Below are 18,344 nucleotides of genomic sequence, written 5' to 3' on the forward strand. Positions count from 1 at the left end.
TCTAAAGGCTGCTGGGTTTTACCATAAATTTGCATAGCATCCAATGGAAATGTCAAAAATCAAGGATTTTGGTTTACATCACAAATAAGTTAGCACAGGTGCTCTCCTGAAAGAGCTCATATTCATGTCAAAGCCAACCATTTTGCATTTGTCCATGAGGTGCAATTAAGACCTTAGCTATGAATTGAAGTAGATAAAAAAGGTGAGCTTTAATGAAAGGTTAAACTTCACAGGGAATTTTACACACTGCCTTCTGCCAAGGGAAGAAAAAAAATAAAGTCCTAGGTGGCATTTTTGGAAAAGGCAGCATCCTTAATTAATGAACAAATGATATTGTAGGCTGTTCATCAGAACAAAATAGCCAAACCTGTGTAAAAATGAGATTATGGAATTAATTCACAGGCTATTTGGGATACGTTATTCCACTGGTGCCAAAGAGAACGGTAAGACCTGCAGCGTCTACCTGCCCTGTAGAAAAGACAAGCTCAATCTTTCCTGGCAGGAGCCGCAAAGACCTTTCTAAAGTAGTAATCGTGGTGAATAACCCAGGTCAGCCCCGTGCGAGAGCCTCCCGATTGCAGAAGCCCTGCGCTGGTTGCGTACAGGAGATATTGCAGGTTGGATGCGAACAGCCCTCCCAACGTTACCGGGAGCCAATTTGCCGGTCATTTATTGTGACAGGTGAGAAACGCGACGGCTCCTATATACTAAGCCGAGATGGTTTATAATACCAAACAACGTCCTCACACTCAAACAAATCCTACCTGGAATTTAGCTTTACTAGTAGTTCTGTACTGTAACGCCACCGAATAAAAATCTGTATCTGGGAAGACAGAGGGGATCAGGATATTCATGTAGAAGTCGGTGCGGAGCACAAACGGCAGGTGGACTGTTGCCAGACACCTCGGCACACCTCCAGCATGACTGACTAAGAGCAACAGCGGTGCCAATGAAAACTGCCGTATTTAAATCACAGCTAACCAGGGCCAGTGCCAGGAAACTGATATTTAAGAAAGATTAAAGGAGTTTTGTATTTCACCAGAGGAATAACCAACAGGTATTAGAAATGAACATATGCAAATGCCTATTGCAGCAGCTACACCTTTGAAAGCTTGAGAGTGACCTCATGGCAGGTACTGAGCAGCACAGCTGTTTTATCAGCCACGAAGGACGAGCTTAATTCAGCAGCAGCCATCGTGCTGGAGTGCCGCTGGGAACCGGGGGATAGGGAAGGGAGGAGAAGAGATGGGCAGAAGGAGAATAACTGGAGACATTGCCAGGGTTACTGCACCAGAAAAGGTGCAGGGATGAAGGACACAAACCCACACGACACCACATTTCATTGGCTCTAGTGTCCATGGAGCAATTTGCGTTACCTCAAAATTACACAGGTAGGTGTAAAGAATATACAGGTATACAGGAACATATATTACATTAACAAATAGTTTATGCTGAATTGTATCTACCTGAACCTTGGGCAAAAGGCTCTTGTAGATGAGCTTAGTTCTGAGTTTCCAGCTACTGCCTTTCTCCTGCAATCTGCGTTAGACCTTCCTGGGCCCCTCACTACAAGAAAGACATGGAGGTGCTGGAGCGGGTCCATGGAAGGGCAACGGAGCTGGTGAGGGGTCTGGAGCACAAGTCCTGTGAGGAGCGGCTGAGGGAGCTGGGGGTGTTCAGCCTGGAGAAAAGGAGGCTGAGGGGAGACCTTCTCCCTCTCTACAGTTCCCTGAAAGGAGGGGGTAGCCAGGGGTAGAGAGACAGATGCCGGTCCCTCGTCCCAAGTGACAGGAGAAGAAGAGGCCATGGAATCACCATCCCTGGAGGATGTGGACTCACCATCCCATGGTGGAGTCACCATCCCTGGAGGTATTTAAAAGCTGGGCAGACGTGGTGCTGAGGGACATGGTTCAGTGGTGGGTTTGGCAGTGTTAGGTTAATGGTTGGACTCGATGATCTTAAAGATCCCTTCCAACCTAGACAATTCTATGAATATCTACATCCTACCGGCCTCTTTTACTGAAGAGCAGTAACATTAGGGGGCACAGAAGAGACAATTGCACTCCTTTACACCCCTTGGGCTTCCAGATGCTTTAGAAGACATGGAAATGGTTCCACTCCTTGTTTTACTGACATGTCAGATGGCCACGTTATCAGATCGATTTGCTTGTAAAATTAGGGGATGTGGTGCAATAACAAAAAAATGTTGAGATGTTTGCAATCTCGAGATCAATATTTTGATGGGGTTTAAAATAAATTTGTTGAAAATAATGCTGTAGTTTAAGTAAGTCTTTGTAGAAGCATTATAATTCATAGTGATAAATGTGCAAAGCCACAAACCATGTTATTCCTGAAGAGACATTGAGATTTATTCTGGAGAAAGTTTCTTTAAAATTAGAATATTGGACAGCCTGATACCCTTCTGCAGTTTAAAGATAATAGAAAAGTTATTTAGAAAGAAATTTCACATTGGTGTTTTTGTACAGAGATTCATAAACTCTGCCAGGAGACATATTCAGCTCTGCTAGCCCGAAAACCAAAAAAAACCCTGAAGGATCATGCCGGTTATTTGGTGGTTCTGCTACAAAGCAAGGTGACTCAGTACAAGTTTGAGGAAAGAATATGCCATAGATTCTATCCTTGCTTCGATTTCCATATTGATTTTAACTGTAATTTAATTAGTAGTTCACCAGGTTATTCCGCACGGTGGTTCCACGCTGTCAGACATTCCCCTTAGGGCTTGTCCTCACAGCAAATGTCATTAAATTCCCAATTTACCTTCGTGCCCGCTACCTTCGCCATCCAGACAAATCTTTATGCCGTATTGCTTCAGTTAACAGGAAAAACTGTTGGTCTTCCATTACTTAAACGTGACACAGAGCACTGTTTTCCTCTCCTTTCTTACCCTGGTTTTATTTATACTATTTAGGTTTCCTGCCTTTAACAGTTGTTCTTAAAGAGGACTGGGTTTCCACTTCTTCAGGTGTATCCGCACAAATGGCACTGCTACCCCAAGCCTTCCCCTTATGCACTAAACTGCTTTATGGAGCCTCATGGATTTAAGCCCTTTGCAGATAACCTTACCATTAATTTAACCTAAGTTCAAAATTTGAGCTGCAAATAGCTAATCCGCGTCATTAGTGGACCACCTGCATTATAGGACTTAGAATCAGTGTCGCAAGGAGTGAAGGAAAGAAGTGGGCATTTTCATCTTGTTGGAGAGCAAAGGTTTCTCACCTCGTAAACTATTAACTGTTATAGTACGGAAAAGAGGAGATTGTTTGAAATTTCTCCGTGTCATAGAAAACTGTTAGAGATTCACAAATATTTCAAAGAGCCCTGGCTTTCTAGAAGAGTTCCTTGGTTCTCTTTGGTGTGCTACAGATGTGGATTTTTTCACACCAGGTACAGCACCGCAGATGCAGGGATACGGATCTAGCATGGGTTGACTGTATTTTAAGCATGAGGGAAAAATCAACATTGTTCTTTCTACCTGGCGATCCCATGCCTTGCTCAGTTGGTTCATGAGAACACAGAACAACCACAATTTCACAAATTGCTAATCTTTTTTTTTTTTTTTGTGATTGTCTATGCCAAATACACATTTACACCGAACCTGGTCCGCAGGTTTTGCTCGTACTGCATAGTCTCTTGCTCTGGTCACAGGCAGCTGAATTTTGCTACTCTACGCGCCTCTTGCGGCAAGCGGCGTTCACCTTGAGCAGAAGTGCAGAGTCAAGTTCCAGTTTTCAATAGTTTTTGTTTCCTTGCCCGCGTGAAATGGTATTTTTCCTTCTGACGTTGTTTTCTTGGGACAGTTGTGCCCAGAAGCCAAAGCAGCTGCCAGGTTAGAATTGCAGGGGAGCCGGCAGAGCCCTGCCTGTCTGTTTCTGTTTACTGATCACTCAGCCACTAATTAACAGCCCATCTGTACAGCCACCCAACTCCACCCTGCATCTCCATGGCAAGCCTGGCAGGAGCGGCTGGATTTGCACCCCCCCCGGAGAGCTCAGCTCCCCCTCTACAGCCCACCAACTTCATTAGAGCGGACCCATGCAAGGAAAACACGGAGAAACAAAGAAAACAGGCTTCAGCCTTCCCAGGAGGGGCTTGGTTTGTTCAGTTCCTTCTGATTTCACGGGGACATAAAGGCCTTCCACATTTTCTATTACCGGATCCATATTCAATAATTTAGCCGCCAGCCAACAAACTGCATTCGTCCCCTGCGAGACAGGGCATACATCTAACTGTCAGAGACAGAAAACCGTGAACTTGTAGAAAATTTTCCCCATCCCTCACAAGATTTGGGCCCATACTGGTATCACCTCTCACACAGCGTTGATGCGAAGGGATTGATACCTCGTCCCTTTTTAGACAAATCATTTACAATGTTCTCATAAGATGACAGACCGCTTCTTTACTTGCTCTTACCAATAGGCAGCAAACACGCCAACAGCCGAAGTAATGCAATACCTAATAAAAGGATTAAGTAGAGAGGATTTCTATTTAATATTGTATTAGCAATAGCAGATACCTTCCCTGCCCGTTCTAACTCCCTCACAGGATACAATGTCCACGCTTGTAAGGGAAGCTTATTGACATCCGATCAGTCAATAAATCTGCTCTTGCTTTTTAATGACCCCAAGAGTTGTTTCCACTTGCTCGCATAACCTTACCAACAATTAAAACTCATAAATTAATAATTGCCTTTAGGGCTTTTTATACCCTAGGACCTGATTTAGCTCCTTTGCAACAATTCTCTTCTAATTGTAAATCAAGACTCAGCCCAGAGCAGGATTAAGCCTCACCAAACTAAACACAGCAGTGCATAACAAATAGCCAAGAGATACAGGCACAACAAGACTCCTTCATGTGCACAAAAAACTCTGAAACCTACAAACGGTAGCAAAAAACCTTCTCAAAGGAAAGAGGATGATCCTGGAATTAGGACGCTAGCTTTGGGATGCGCGGTTTCGAGTCTTTGCTGCTAAATCCTACATATGCCATTTGCAATTAGTTTTCCTTCTATGTTTCAGTTTTCTGTCTGCGTAAACGGGGAGGACAGCACTTTGTTACCATACAAGGACTTGATCAATAAGAATATATTAAAGATTCATATATAAGTGCATTAAAGCATCCATGCTATGCTAATGTCTCCCATTTAAATACTATAAAAAGCTCAGTGGGCTCTTGACTGAACCATTAAGTGAGTGATAGGCAAATCAGAAACGTCCGAGAAAAAAACCCCCAGAATTACATTCTGCTATGAAACACTGGGCAACTCCTATAAAAATCAATGGGACTGCATAGTAGTAAATTGCCGGGGAGATGAGCTTTATTTCATGGCTCATAAGTGAAAATGAATCCCTAACAACCTGTCAGTCCTGACAGCTTTGCCTCTGGAAAGAAGCAGCTTCTCAGGCGCTGCTGCTGCCGCAGCCTCCATCCCTTGGACTGGCTCCTTGGGGGTGGCAGCTCCTGCCCCAAAACAGCCGCCCCCACGCACAAGCAGCCCCGGCCTTCAACAGGGAACCACGAGCTGGAGCATTAGCCGTGGGTAAGGACATGCCCATATGATATCTGCTCCCCAGAATACTGGGAGATGGGCAGAAAGGCTCTCCAGCCTCCCAGGGCTGACCCCCCCGAAAGCTGCAGTGAGGAGGATGCTGGTGTGAACATAGCATCAGTCAGTCCAACCGCGCAAACACCTCTCTAAATTGTGGCATTTATTTTTATGCGTTCTGCTCTCTACCAAACAGCTGGATACTTTAAACAAGCAAGTTGTTCACTAATAATGGTATCACTTCACTTTAAAGAGGGAGGCGCAGAGGGCGAAAGCAGCCTGCCTGAAAACAACCAGAAAAACCTGTGACAAGGCTACAGATCGAAACGGGAGCAGGGCTCCCGCATGCCTTGAAATCTGTGCCCCAGCCCAGGGCCTAAAGAAAGCGGAGAGGTGCAGCGTTAGCTGCCTGGTTTTGTGTTGGGAAAATTGTTAACACATGGCAGTCATCAAATAAGATTGGCAGCAACTGTGGTGCTACAAAATACGTTACAAGAGGAAAAAGACGCATATTTCAGACATAGACCTTGGTGCCTGCGCTGTGCTCACTGAAACGGTAGGATGGCTGAATTTGAGGTAAAATGCATATTAATATGCAAGATGTCCTGCAAATATAAGTAGCTTTGCTGCTTCCTTAGCTTGCTGGCAGAAGACTTACCCACCCTTGTATGCCAGAAACCTAGCATGTGCCAATAAGTTATCTCCTTTTGGATTACCATACAAATAACTTGTTTTGATGCTGGCTGTTCACTTAGGGGGCATAGTGCCATCCTCCAGATTCAACAATAAAAGCCAACAGGGGACCTACACAAATTAGCACTTTGTGGCCGTACCTAAAACGTCTACGGGAACAAGAGGTAAAATCAAATAAATTACATAAATCCCCACGGTTCCAGAAACAACACTCACATTTAACCATTGCCACCTACTTCTTCACATAAAGAAATTAAAACAGGCCTTTTTATCTGACGGGGAAAAGCACCAACTCCTGAAACCTTGAGATGCCAAACCATCCGAAAGCCGGAATGTATTTTCCCTCAAGCCAAGTTCTTCACCTTATCCTCTCCCCAGACTCGGCACTTGCCTTCCGCTCCCCCCTTCAAGCTGCCAACCTCCTCACACAACCCATATCAGGCAGGCACTTCCATCTCTTTCTGCCTCATCTTTCAACTATTTTCCTTTTCCATAGCATTTTTTTTTTCTGGTAATGATTTCTTGTTACCCTCCAAAAGACATTTGAACCTGTTTTCCCAACTCATACAGCACAATAAGTTATCAGGAATTACATCAGCTATCAAAGGGCCAATGGACTTGTTCCTTCAAGGGCTAAATTAGTTTTATCACACTTTATCTGGGAGGGGGAAGGTTTAAAAATGTACTCTTCCAACAGGTTTTGTTCCTCATTACGTATACTGAAGCCTATCTTCAGCAGCCACTCAAGGGACCAAGGAAAGTCAGCTGCTCAGCACAGATGGCCTTGAACTAAAGGTCAAAGAAAAGAGCAGGAAAAATGTGGAAAAACTTTAAAACTATTCTTACAGGTGGCAGTTGCTGGCTGGAGTTACCTTTCTGTACAGGCTTTGCTGGCTTTGAAATGCCTTCTCAGTATTACAGCATTCAATTTAATTTTACAGGAATTTTTTTTTTTTTTTTTGCTTTAGCTTTGCTTTTTGTTGTAAGTGGGATTTCTGGTATCGCTCAACAAAAGAAAAAAATATTTTCTTCATTGTGAAAGGATTAGGAAATACAGAGGGCTGAATTAGCTAAGACATTGTATAATATTAAAGCAGCCAGGACTCTCCATTAGACAATAAAGACTTAACAACAAAAGCCCTCAAAAACAGACTATGAGAACTATTTTTCCCTGTGTATAACATCCTGATCCCCACTGGCAGCTGAGCAAACGAAAGAGCTATAATGGACATTATTACATCTAGGAAAAACGCTGGGTAAATACCTACTATCTGAAGTCCCTTTCAGCTTGTCAACCGATACCCGAGCAAAATAGAGTCTATCATTTCTTCTACGTTATCACTTAAACACTGCTCTCAAACCACAGCTTAGTGCTGCATTCGGTGCAGCTTATTTCCAATGCATTCCTTAATACAGAGATTATATGAAAACAGAGAAAACCGGTACCAAATCTCAAACATTTGTAAGACCCATCAGTTTGTGCTACCAATCTGGGCAAAGAAGGCTTTTGGGGACAGGATCTCCCCTTACCTGGGTGAGGCTGGACCAGATGACCTCCAGAAGGGACCTTTCCAACCTCAACTGCCCTCCGCTGTGGCACTCACCACAACCTTTCTGAGTCGCCTTGTCCTGACCACTACAGTGTACTCCAGAAACAAGATACACCTGCGAGGCAGGCAATCAAGCCCAGCTGCCTTTGGCAGGAAAAAAAGATGCTTGATTACAGGATGAGTGCAAATACGCAGCATCTGGGGCCATCTGCTAACACCCCCCCCCCCCCCCCCAAACCGAGGAATGGAGACATTGATATGACTTTATTTGAAGCGGGAAACTAGTGGGGAGAAACTTGAATTTCACGATTTTCTAGGAAGAAACGGTTAAACAAAGTGCAACAGACGGAGTTTGTGATGAGACACACGGGGTGCGTTGAGGAGCTGAATGCGCTCAGCTCTGCAGTAGTTGTTGGCAGCTCAGTATCTCTGCTCAGAAACGGCGCCCTGTGAGTCTGAAGAGAGACCTTTAAAACGAGCATCCGCTTAATTTTAAGAAGCGCTGTAGTAAAGAGATTTTATTCCTTTGGGCATCCTGTGAAACAGAATTCTTTAGGCCTGCAGGAAGCCTGGAAGAATAATTTCCACCAAAAATTCCCCCCAAAATTAGCACAAAGTGGGAAAAAGGCATTTTAAGCCTGCAGCCTAAAGCCAGCTACCTCAGGGAATCTCTTTCAGGCTGGCAACAACAGACTACACTGATAGCAAAAAATCAACCATCGGGAGACCCAGAAGGGCTTATGGATGAGAGGAAGAGCAGAAAATTGCACCTGATTATTACTGTCAAAAAGTTCAGTGTTTCTCTGTGAAATCTGTGTTTCTTTTGGCTGCAGCTCATTCCACTGAAGAAAAAAAAAAAATCGTATTATTTTTCTAATTAATTTTAACTTTTGGCAGTTGCCCTCGGTTTATTGGCCAGGGTTTGGTGGCTGCTCTTCTCTCTACAGTTCTTATTGTTGGATAGTCCAGGTCATATTATTTTGGCTAAGACAATATTAATTGCTGTGACAGTTTGCAGGGCTCATACAGACATCTATCTAATAGATAAGCCACTAATTCTCTGAATATCTTCTCTTCCAATCAATGGGTTTTGTTAAAACAGGATTATAGATTGAAATGAGTAAGAGGAGATTCTATAGTAACTAAAATTAGCTCTAAGGGAGTTACTTCTTCAGGAATGAACCATGTACCAGCTGGTGACAGGCAGATTTGCCCTTCAACTATCTCTAGAGAAGGACAAGAGCTAAATGTATCTGCAAAACCCTATTCATTTTCTTTGAAAGATTGCACCTTGGCTCTACGGCAAACAGCACGCCATCCGTACCGCCCCATCTCAAATTAAAGGATGCGTCTCCAAGTAAATTAGAAAAACAATTTGTTTCAAAGAAAGAGATGAATTACAGCTTAATTAAAACTACACAAGAAGGCTGGAGAAAGAAGGATGAATTCAGACCAGTCCTAAGGGAACTCCAGTCCTCACAGAGCTTTGAGAACAGACATTTGGGTACCATACATCATCAGCACAAGAATTTCCATTAGTTATTCCCAGGAGGCACGATTCTGCTCAGGTAGATGGCTTCAGAAATATACCTCTTTACCACAGCGTACTTCCCAGGCACAGAAATCACTCACTCCAAAACAAAAAGGAGCAGAGATTGAAGGGGAACAGGGCATCAGTCTGCTTCTGGAAGATTTAAAGCCACAGCACAAAAGACGTGCCACTCGCCCAGCATGACTGCACCCGTAACTTACAGCGCGGTAGCCAAAGAGGGTGTCTCAGCAGCTGGCCCACGGTGGAAAGCAGACAGTACTCTTGGAAAACAGATAAATGCCAGGAGAGTGTTAACCTTCAGCCATACAGTCTTTCAAGAAACATGTTTAACAGCTGCTTTTCTCCAGCAAAGTCACATTCAGTAATTAATAACCCAACTTTACAGCCTACAAAAAGATGCGTAATGATTAGCTTACCTCATTTAGCACCGTGTTTTCTCCTCCTCTGTTTCCACTCATAGGTTGCTAGTTGTCCTCGGACTATTAGGAAGAACTGAGGCTTCAGCAAACCTGCCGAGCCTGGAGGAGCAGATCACAGTTAAGTCCCGTGGGGCAAAGCACTTACACAAAACAAATTCAATCTCAACGATCCCCGCTTCCCAGCCACTCCGTGCACACCCTAGCCCTTCATCTACTCTTTCTTTGGAGGCTCCAAAGTTCAGTTCGCCAAGTTTTACCTTGTTAGGCAGAGCCCATGGATGTCTTGGTCCACCGGCTGTAGCTCGCTGTGCTTCTTATCTGGGCGTTATTTATACGCCCGTCACCCGTTCTGCTTTGTAGGAGATGGGTGACCTCTGTGCTTAGCTTCCCAGCGAGCCCAACAAAAACCCTTCCCACGTTAGGAGGGCTGCCTCATATCTGGAGAAAGCTGCATGGGCCCCAGGCCTGGAGGGCAGCATATTTTTTAATTTATAGCAGGGGGGAAGGAGGAGAGGGAGTAACAGGAAGACCAGTAGCAACTGGAATATGAGCACATCGGGAGTCCAGCTCACTTAATGATGGGCCTTACAGCATCCATACTGGATTCCTGCCCTTCAGAGGAATTAGGCACATGGAGGAGATATGCTTATAGAGGGAGAAATGGCTTTCAATTATACACAGATGTTTGTAATTAGAAACAGAAACCGAGATTTTTGTTTTCTCCTAATATTGTCATGTAATACCTTTCACTGTAGTTATCTTTAAAAATACCTACTTTCTTTCAGAGGTGGCTATATACATACATTTACTAAGCAAACAACCCCACCAGCCCCAAACCCTGGTCCTTCTCCTGCCCTGTCTAGCCTGCACATACTTTGAAGTTGCTTGACATTAAATACACACACAAATTTATGGTGTCACATTATATTTTGCTATGAATGTAGATGTTTGGGATATCTGGGGCTTTTATTACTCACCTGGACTTTCTCCTCTGGTACGCACAACAGAAGACATTAGCTTTCCAGCCATGTTTATAGTTCTAAACTTGAAGATAACTCTGCAGTGTGCACTGCATCAGTCACAACGAAGGCACCGCGATACATCTTCTAGACCACCAAGGCGTCACCTTGTAAAGGTCCTGCTGGAGGGTGCCTCCTTAGCTCTGTTACAGCACGGCCTTTCCAGCCCTCGCCCATGCTGGGTGCTCTCCTCCAGCCCTAGGCAGTCCTCAGCCACCTGCCCCTCCGGTGTATCCCCGCAGCCCAGCTGGCTTCTCTCCAGCACGAACCCTCTCACCAGCCCTTTCCTGCTCAGGCTCCCCAGGCACAAAAACTCCCTCTGCCCTGGCCCGTCTCCCTCCTTGGGACTGCGATCCCAAACGCCTGGTCTTGGAGAACCCGCACTACTTCACAGGAGCGCAGGCTCGGACCTGTAATAATTTATACCAAGTTTCCAGCAGGGTTGGTTAAAAAAGGAGTTCCTTTTTCTTCTCTTGAATTACCCGTTATGGCAAGGACACAGAGACCTGTACATGCTGTTATATCCCCTAGACAGCGCTGTGCAGGACTTCTCAGTGCCGCACAACTATGCTCAAAAACTCAGACACCTTTCGTCATATGAACGGCTGCCGTGTGGCCCTGCCCGAGCTCACGTGAGCCGTGCTAACCTTACCCTGCATCCAGCACCCAAACTACTTCAGGCTTCCAGGTATCGCATGTGAAGATCCAGAACTTAAAGGCGGACTTAGGGCAGACCTGATTACGGCCTTTTCAATAATTGGCAGGCGTCTGTGGTGTAAATAAACCCGACTAGGATAAATGGGATTACATCTGCAGCGAAATTTGTCCTGGAGTTATTCCAGCACCTTCAAACTGACAAATATTAGGCACCAAATATAATAATTAGGCACTCTGCTAGCACTGTGAGGCTTTTCGGTTCAGAGTGCTTGAGTGTGATACTGTTACAGGAAAAAACTTAGGACACATCTGTGTAATCTTTGTGTCGTGGGACACGATAAGCACTTTGAGCACTTCCCTCTGTAATTAGAATTAACATTATATGACATTTTCTCTATAGGCATACATCTACAGAGAAAGAAAACAGCAGAGGAAAACAGACCGCCAATACTTCAGGTTAGAAGCAGTGGTAAAACATAAAGCTGAGTGAAGGAATGAAGAAGGTCTAAACTCCTCATTCTTTGTCTTTTAGACGCTGCTGATCTCAAACGTCCTCCATTCCTCTACAACACACTCTGATGCAGACATCTGTCCTCACAAAGAATTCTGCCTTTTAAAGATAAATAGGGATAGCTCATACAGAATGGACATCGTTTGACCGATTTATTTAAACCCACAGAACTTTTTGCTCCACCAACGTTTTCGTTTTGCCTGCACAATAGCAAATGCAGGGGTGGGCCTAGAGGTGGAACTGGAGGACAGTGCAGGATCGACGAGCAAGGAGAGAACAGCCAGGTCTGGGAGGCAACAAAAGGCTTGCAGCAGCCTGAGCGACCAGAGACACCCTGGGCTAGAGTTTCAGGCTCATGGCAAGCATTAGCCCAACATGGTGAAGGTCTTTGCAGCCACAAGAGCGTGACTGAGCTGACATGGAAAAAGAAGCAAGATAAAACCTAGGAGAGTAAAGCTCAAAGATGGGTAACGCTGAGAAAAGGTGAGAGCTAAGTACGACTGAAAAAGGGCTTGGAGCCCTGAGCACAGATGCAGTCTCCTGTTTGATTTTCCTTGAGTTCAGAAAAGATGGAATTTTGTACATTTTACACAGAAAATTAAAATTGCATTGAAGAAACATCTGACTTCATCATTCTTGCTTCTTAATAGGAGCATCCTTAAAGTGGCTTGGTGCTCAGGACGTAAAGAGTAATTATAGCAATCTATTAGAAAGAAAATAGACTGTATGTAGAGTAGGAATGGGAAATATAGTGCATTAACGCATAGTAAAAATGATCAGTATGAAAAACAAGCAAAAAAAAAATTGGCCTGGATTTCACTCCCCAAGGCTGACTGCACCGTTTCCTGTAGCTTGACTATTCATGAACTTTCTGGTCATTCCCAATTTGTTACTGTCCATGCTTGTCTCATCCCTGCTATGGTCATTACATTTATTTTTATAGCTGGTTTTATCTAAAGCATATGTTGTCAATGGCCTTCTTTCCTTATCTTCAGTGCTTTCAATTACATAATGTAGCATGGTACCTGGCAATTCCAAAGCCAATGTTATCTTGGATGATAGATTACAAATGAAAAATGAATGCTCTGGGACATCTTAATAGCTTATTTCCCCCCGTGCTTCCTGCCAGCGTGCCTCTGCGTGTCTCATACATGTATCCAAATAGATCAAAACGTCCGTCAGTATATTCGCTAAATCAATTTTTGCTTCTAGCGCTGATAGCAAGGAAATCATCAAAAATGCTGAAGGTTCTTTACTGAACAGCAAAACTTCAGTGGCAGTGATTGAAAGTTGCTTTACATAGACCAGAAGGTATTTGATTTTAATCATTCAGGAAGGAAATGGTAAAACAAATGAATATACTCAGATCTTCAGAAGGAGGTTCTCCAGGGAAAGGGGAGAGTGTTCTGCTTCTCAAAGGTTAACAGCCTCATAGTGCCCTTTTTGGTAACCTGATCCCTGATTTGCGAGTAGTTTCTTCCCTTCCTTCCTTCCACACAGAAGAATAAAGATGTGTTTCTGCAGCTTTGATGTCACTGGGAGTTTTGCAGTTGAATTAAATGCGGGAAGGACTTTGGTAGTCACTGGTGTTTGGTGAGGGAATAAGCAAGCACTGAAAGCACCGCTGTCCTAGCCTCACTAATACAGAAGTACCACGAACAGAAGCTAGGGCAGACAAAAGACAACTAATCCCCTTCCTGGCCACAGGAATGTGGAAGTTGGTCCACGGAGGAAGAGCGAGGCTGTTTTCAGCAGCAGCAGCCACAGCAGAGCCGGCCCTGCAGTGGGACACCAGCAGACTGACAGAGCAGAGCCCTCTGCGCCGGCTGTTTGGGGGTTAAGATGATGCAGAAGGACCAGGACCTACCACATCAACCGAATCCTTGCCCACAGCCTATTTCAAAGCACGTGCCAGGCACATTTCTTACAGATACTGTGATCTGAGAGTTGACAAGGACTTCGGGAAGTCACTTGTGAAGTCCTCATAACCGGTGTGTGCTCCAGCACAGGCAGGCTAAACTCTAGGGAATCACTGAGAAGTTATTTACTCTACGTAGATGTATAAATTTGGTCTTGAGCCATTTGCATTAACATTCGTGATGATGAATTACAGGCTTAACTGATCAGCTCTGATTTGCCTCCGATGCCGTCTCTCAGCCTCTGAAGCTCAGTGGAAGGAACTAAAAGAAGACATTTTTGCAAGGAAAGCCACTGGTTTCCTCTTCACTGTATTCACACCTACTACTTGTGCGGCAACGCACAGTCGTGGAGAAGGATATTGGCTTTATTGGTCTTTATATCCTGAGTGATTTAAGTAATTTGGAACAATATGAACATAGGGTGTTTGTGTTTCCCGTTCTACAAGGTAAACATGTTTATGAGCAAACGGTTTTCTTTGAAATGCTCATCAGCGGTTGATTTTTTCTCTGTTACAACTCTATTTGCTTCCATGACCCATGTCCTGTAATACTTACAGGTTTTTTAAACCCCGCTCTGGAATTCCTGGGATCATAACAAATGGATTAAATGAAAAGTCTTGTTTTCTCTCTGCTCATTTAAGGAATCTGTCTTTTGATTTGATATTGCTCACTTTTTATTTTGTATTGAGAGATTTAGACAGAATAAGAAAGGAACAGATGGTTAAAATGAGACCTGGGAACTCAGTTCTGAGCTCTGTCAGGCCTGGACCTGTCCATTGATATTAGGCAAGACTTTGGGAACACTTTGCTAAATTTTCATGAAATGTCAGGTTTGAAGGAATCTTTGTGAATAATTGGAAATTGATTTCATGATCCTTTGCTACCGAGCTCACAGGTGGTAGCTATTATGTTAGATTTCAGAGTGCAATCACAGCAAAAAGCTCTAGCAAAATAAAGGCTCTACTTTTGTTCCATTCCTTCCAGATTTTCTTGAAGTCATAGACTGGGTTTAGATTAGACCACTCCATAACATAACTGTGGAAAAGTAAGAGAGTAAAACTCAAGAGTAATTTGCTGCAGGCCCATTTTTTCTAGAGTGAAGCTGAGCGTAAGTCTGGCAGGAAAAGAAAGTTAAATAGTAATAATCTCATTTAGAACCCAAAATGTACATTAATTTATCCCTGGTTTGGCATGAACTTGAGGCCAGTTTCAAAAAAGTTCCTGCTGCTGGGGTTTCTAGTTGACCGGTAATGTTGAAATGTTTCCAGTGTGCTTCGTTGGTCTTATGGCTGTTGTCCAGTCAACCAGCTGGAACCTAATTGCTCTTTTTTTTCCCAGTTTCCCATGTGACATTGCTGATAGCGAACATCTCATTTAAAGCTCATTGAAGCAAAGTGACTCAAACATTACCAGTACGTTCTTGCTGCTGGATGCACTTTAAATAAAATCAGCAAGGCTCCCCAGATATTACCTCGTATTTCTCTGAGATTTCAAAGCCAGACCATTAAAATAATGAAAGGAAAAATTATGAGAGTAGAACCAATTTCCTTTCCGGAAAGAATAAATCACTGTCTGTGCCTCTTTCTTGTGACTGACCCAGGACACAGGTCGAAAGAGCAAAGCCTCTGAGTGCGTTCCCAGGAGAGACTCGACCAGCTCCTAATTATATGTGCAAGAAGTGGGTGGCAGCTTCAAGAGGAGCTTGTAACTGAAAGGTCTGCCCATGGGACTGGGGCAATTTCCCAGCTCAGACTCACTTGTTAATGCCGAATTCTGGGAAGAGAGCCTAGTCCTCAAGTGCTTTTCGTTGTGATTTGAAGAGCGCTGATTTGAAAGCTCCCCAGTGTCTGTTACCTTGGGAAAAGGCTGCTTCCCTTCCCCGTCTCCAGACACACAGCCTCACAGCAGCCAGCGTTCAGCTGCTCGCTGCCGTCTGTCTGTCTCTGGCTGGGTCCGTAAGGGTGGTCCTTCAGGCTCTGTTTCCTTTCTGCTTTTGCTCCCTGCCTTGCTTCTGAGGAGATCGTGCTTTATCACATACGTCCTCAGTCGAAAGAATACATTTAATCCTTTTTTTTTTTTAACCTTTCCATTCCCAAACACAACAGTGTTCTTTTTATGTTGATTTTACGTTTCAAAGTTCTGGTCGCCTTGTTGTTTCTGTGTAAACTACATCCTCTCTCCTCTGAATCTGTAAAAGCTTGTTGCCATGTATTGTTGAACCGTACCATCTTGATTCTGCGGCATGTTTATGGAGGGCTTTGTCACAGCGTGGTCTGTTCCCATTGCTGGGGTGGACCACACTGGCTGGATCTAGTTATCAAACCCCACGTGTGTGTACATCCTGGGAAGGAAGCGGCCTGCTTCTATGAATTGCAAGGATATTTCCTGAGTGTGAGCCCTCAACCGGACACCCCTTTGCAGTGGTCCGTTGCCTTTTTCATTTCACAGATGTAGAAAATACTTTGAGCCAGATACTGTTATACGTTCAAAATCTTGTGATCTAGTTTATGAAATACTTACATCAACTCTTTTGACTGCTAGGCTGTGGGAGAGGCAAGGACAATCCTGAGAGAGAGCCTGGAAACTTTTCAAGCTGGTCATTTCTCTTGCTCTGATCCAATGCAGACATTAATAGGCAGCTGCTGCGACCTTTCTGCAGATAAGTCATTGCACTGCAGAGCTCTACAGGGCTGAGCAGTCATTACTCCTCCCCGTGCAACTGAACCAAACCGAGCCTGCAGCCAATACACAGCAGAGAATTTATTGACTGTCTCTGGAATTAGGCAATTCTGTTAATTGTCTTCATTTTCCAGGGCTCTGCCATTCTTTTCCTGAACCATTAGTGGCACAGCTATTTGTGTGCCAGCATGAGCTGCCTGGAAAAACAAAAAAAGCTAAAATTGAACAGCAAATGAATCAGAGACAAGGACAGATACCTCTCAAAGATAATTGCATTCAGATATCCTGGGGAGCCCTTACAAATCCCTTTTCAGCTTCCACAGCTCTTTTCCCTCATTGTGGCTTTGGTTTGAGGAACCTCTATTAAGCAACAAGACGTTCCTAAACAATGCCAGCAGTGAGTCAAAAGGCTTCTTTCCTTTTTCGTGATTTACTTCCCCAGTGCTCTCTAGCCATACCAAACTCCCAAGCAAAGACATTCTGCATTATTTTTTTATTTCTAAGGCTCTAAATGATTGGGGTGGCTCTACCTTTCCCATCTACAAAGTGCATTAAAGCGCACTAAGACATTGGTGGGAGATAAAGAAGGAAACTGCATAGCCTGTTCTTTTATTCAGGCTATTTTTTTTTTTCCTTTTCTTCACAGCCTGGATTTTAACCCTTGTACCATTTCCCACAATGGACACATGGTCTGAAATCAGGCGTGTTTTAAGTAAATGCAATGGGAGTCAATAATTGCGAGTTTTTGTCTACACAGAGTTCCTAGACAACAAAGTCACCCAATATTTTTAATACACCAAACTCATGACACTCAGTACACACATTATGTCTTATTTACATGTCATTTATCCATACTCACTTGAAGTCTGTGGTATCACAAACGTGTTAAAAAAAAAATTTCTGCTTCAATATCGCTTCGATCAGAAAAAAATAGTAACTTCCATACACAGGATTTATTGTATCTTTTAAGTGAGGTGATTCTAGCACAGCTGGGATCCTACAAAAATACAGTGCTAGAGTATAGTACACATTTTGAAAAAAAACCTGGTGTCTGGGGGTGAACAGTCCTCTGGCAGTTTTGGGATACCATCCAGCATTTTCAGATTTGGCAAACTGGAGAACACACTTAAAGAGAGACAAAAGAAAAACAGAAATTGAGAGAAATAATCTTGGGAAACACTGAGAACAAAGTAGACACTGACAAAAAAAACAAACAGTAGATTCAAACATACCCAAAATGTATTTGTGTTGTTGGAAATCTTGATTTGTCATTCGTTGCAGAATTTATCTGATAAAGAGCTAATTAAAAATTTTCAGTTTTCACTCTGTTTTATATCATATATTCACACAAGTTTTATATCCTCAGACTGGGTAAAGCACTGCAAGTACCTACATTTTTAACAGAGTAGAACCAAACCAGTTGTCTAATGCAAAAGGAAGCTGTTAGTCTGGGCTGAATTTCCTAGACTGTTGAAAAGTGAAGGTTCAGACTGCAAGAAGTGCACAACGCAACTTTTATCTTCCTGTGATAGAGAAATAGGGCGAATCTTTCACACTTGTGTTTCTCCCAAAGAAAAGAAGTCCTTTTTTTTGTGGGCATGCCAACCTAAATGATTCTGTGATTCTATGACGCCAAAGCAAAAGGAACGGCTCTACCTCCAAATATACTGTCCCTTTTACGCAGCCCAGCAGGATCTCTGACCTCGGCCATGAAGACTGCTGATGGAGCCATAGCACCCTAAGCATCGCACAGGGTGTTAACCCACGTGCTGTGGTATTTGC

The 18,344-nt window shown here is 43.7% G+C and overlaps 1 protein-coding gene across 11 annotated transcripts in view; it reads right to left on the reverse strand.

Moving 5' to 3' along the window:
• LOC141744403 (uncharacterized) overlaps positions 1-18,344 on the reverse strand; it is a 36,456-nt gene that overhangs the window by 4,763 nt on the left and 13,349 nt on the right. For 5 of the 11 annotated variants that reach the window (XR_012587434.1, XR_012587433.1, XR_012587432.1 and 2 more), the window contains exons 7-9: positions 17,422-17,687; positions 16,404-16,759; positions 9,775-9,876 (exon numbers count right to left, since the gene is read on the reverse strand). Coding sequence is in view for 2 of the 11 variants with exons in the window: in XM_074590228.1 (XP_074446329.1) it covers positions 17,576-17,687 (112 nt within the window). In the remaining 9 variants the exon portion in view is untranslated. Of the gene's footprint in view, positions 1-9,774; positions 9,877-15,216; positions 16,760-17,061; positions 17,688-18,344 lie in introns of those variants that run through there. The other 6 variants (XR_012587436.1, XR_012587435.1, XM_074590228.1 and 3 more) reach the window with 4 other exon arrangements.

This window comes from Larus michahellis, chromosome 6 (genome assembly GCF_964199755.1).
Source record: "Larus michahellis chromosome 6, bLarMic1.1, whole genome shotgun sequence".
In the NCBI taxonomy this organism is placed as follows: domain Eukaryota; kingdom Metazoa; phylum Chordata; class Aves; order Charadriiformes; family Laridae; genus Larus; species Larus michahellis.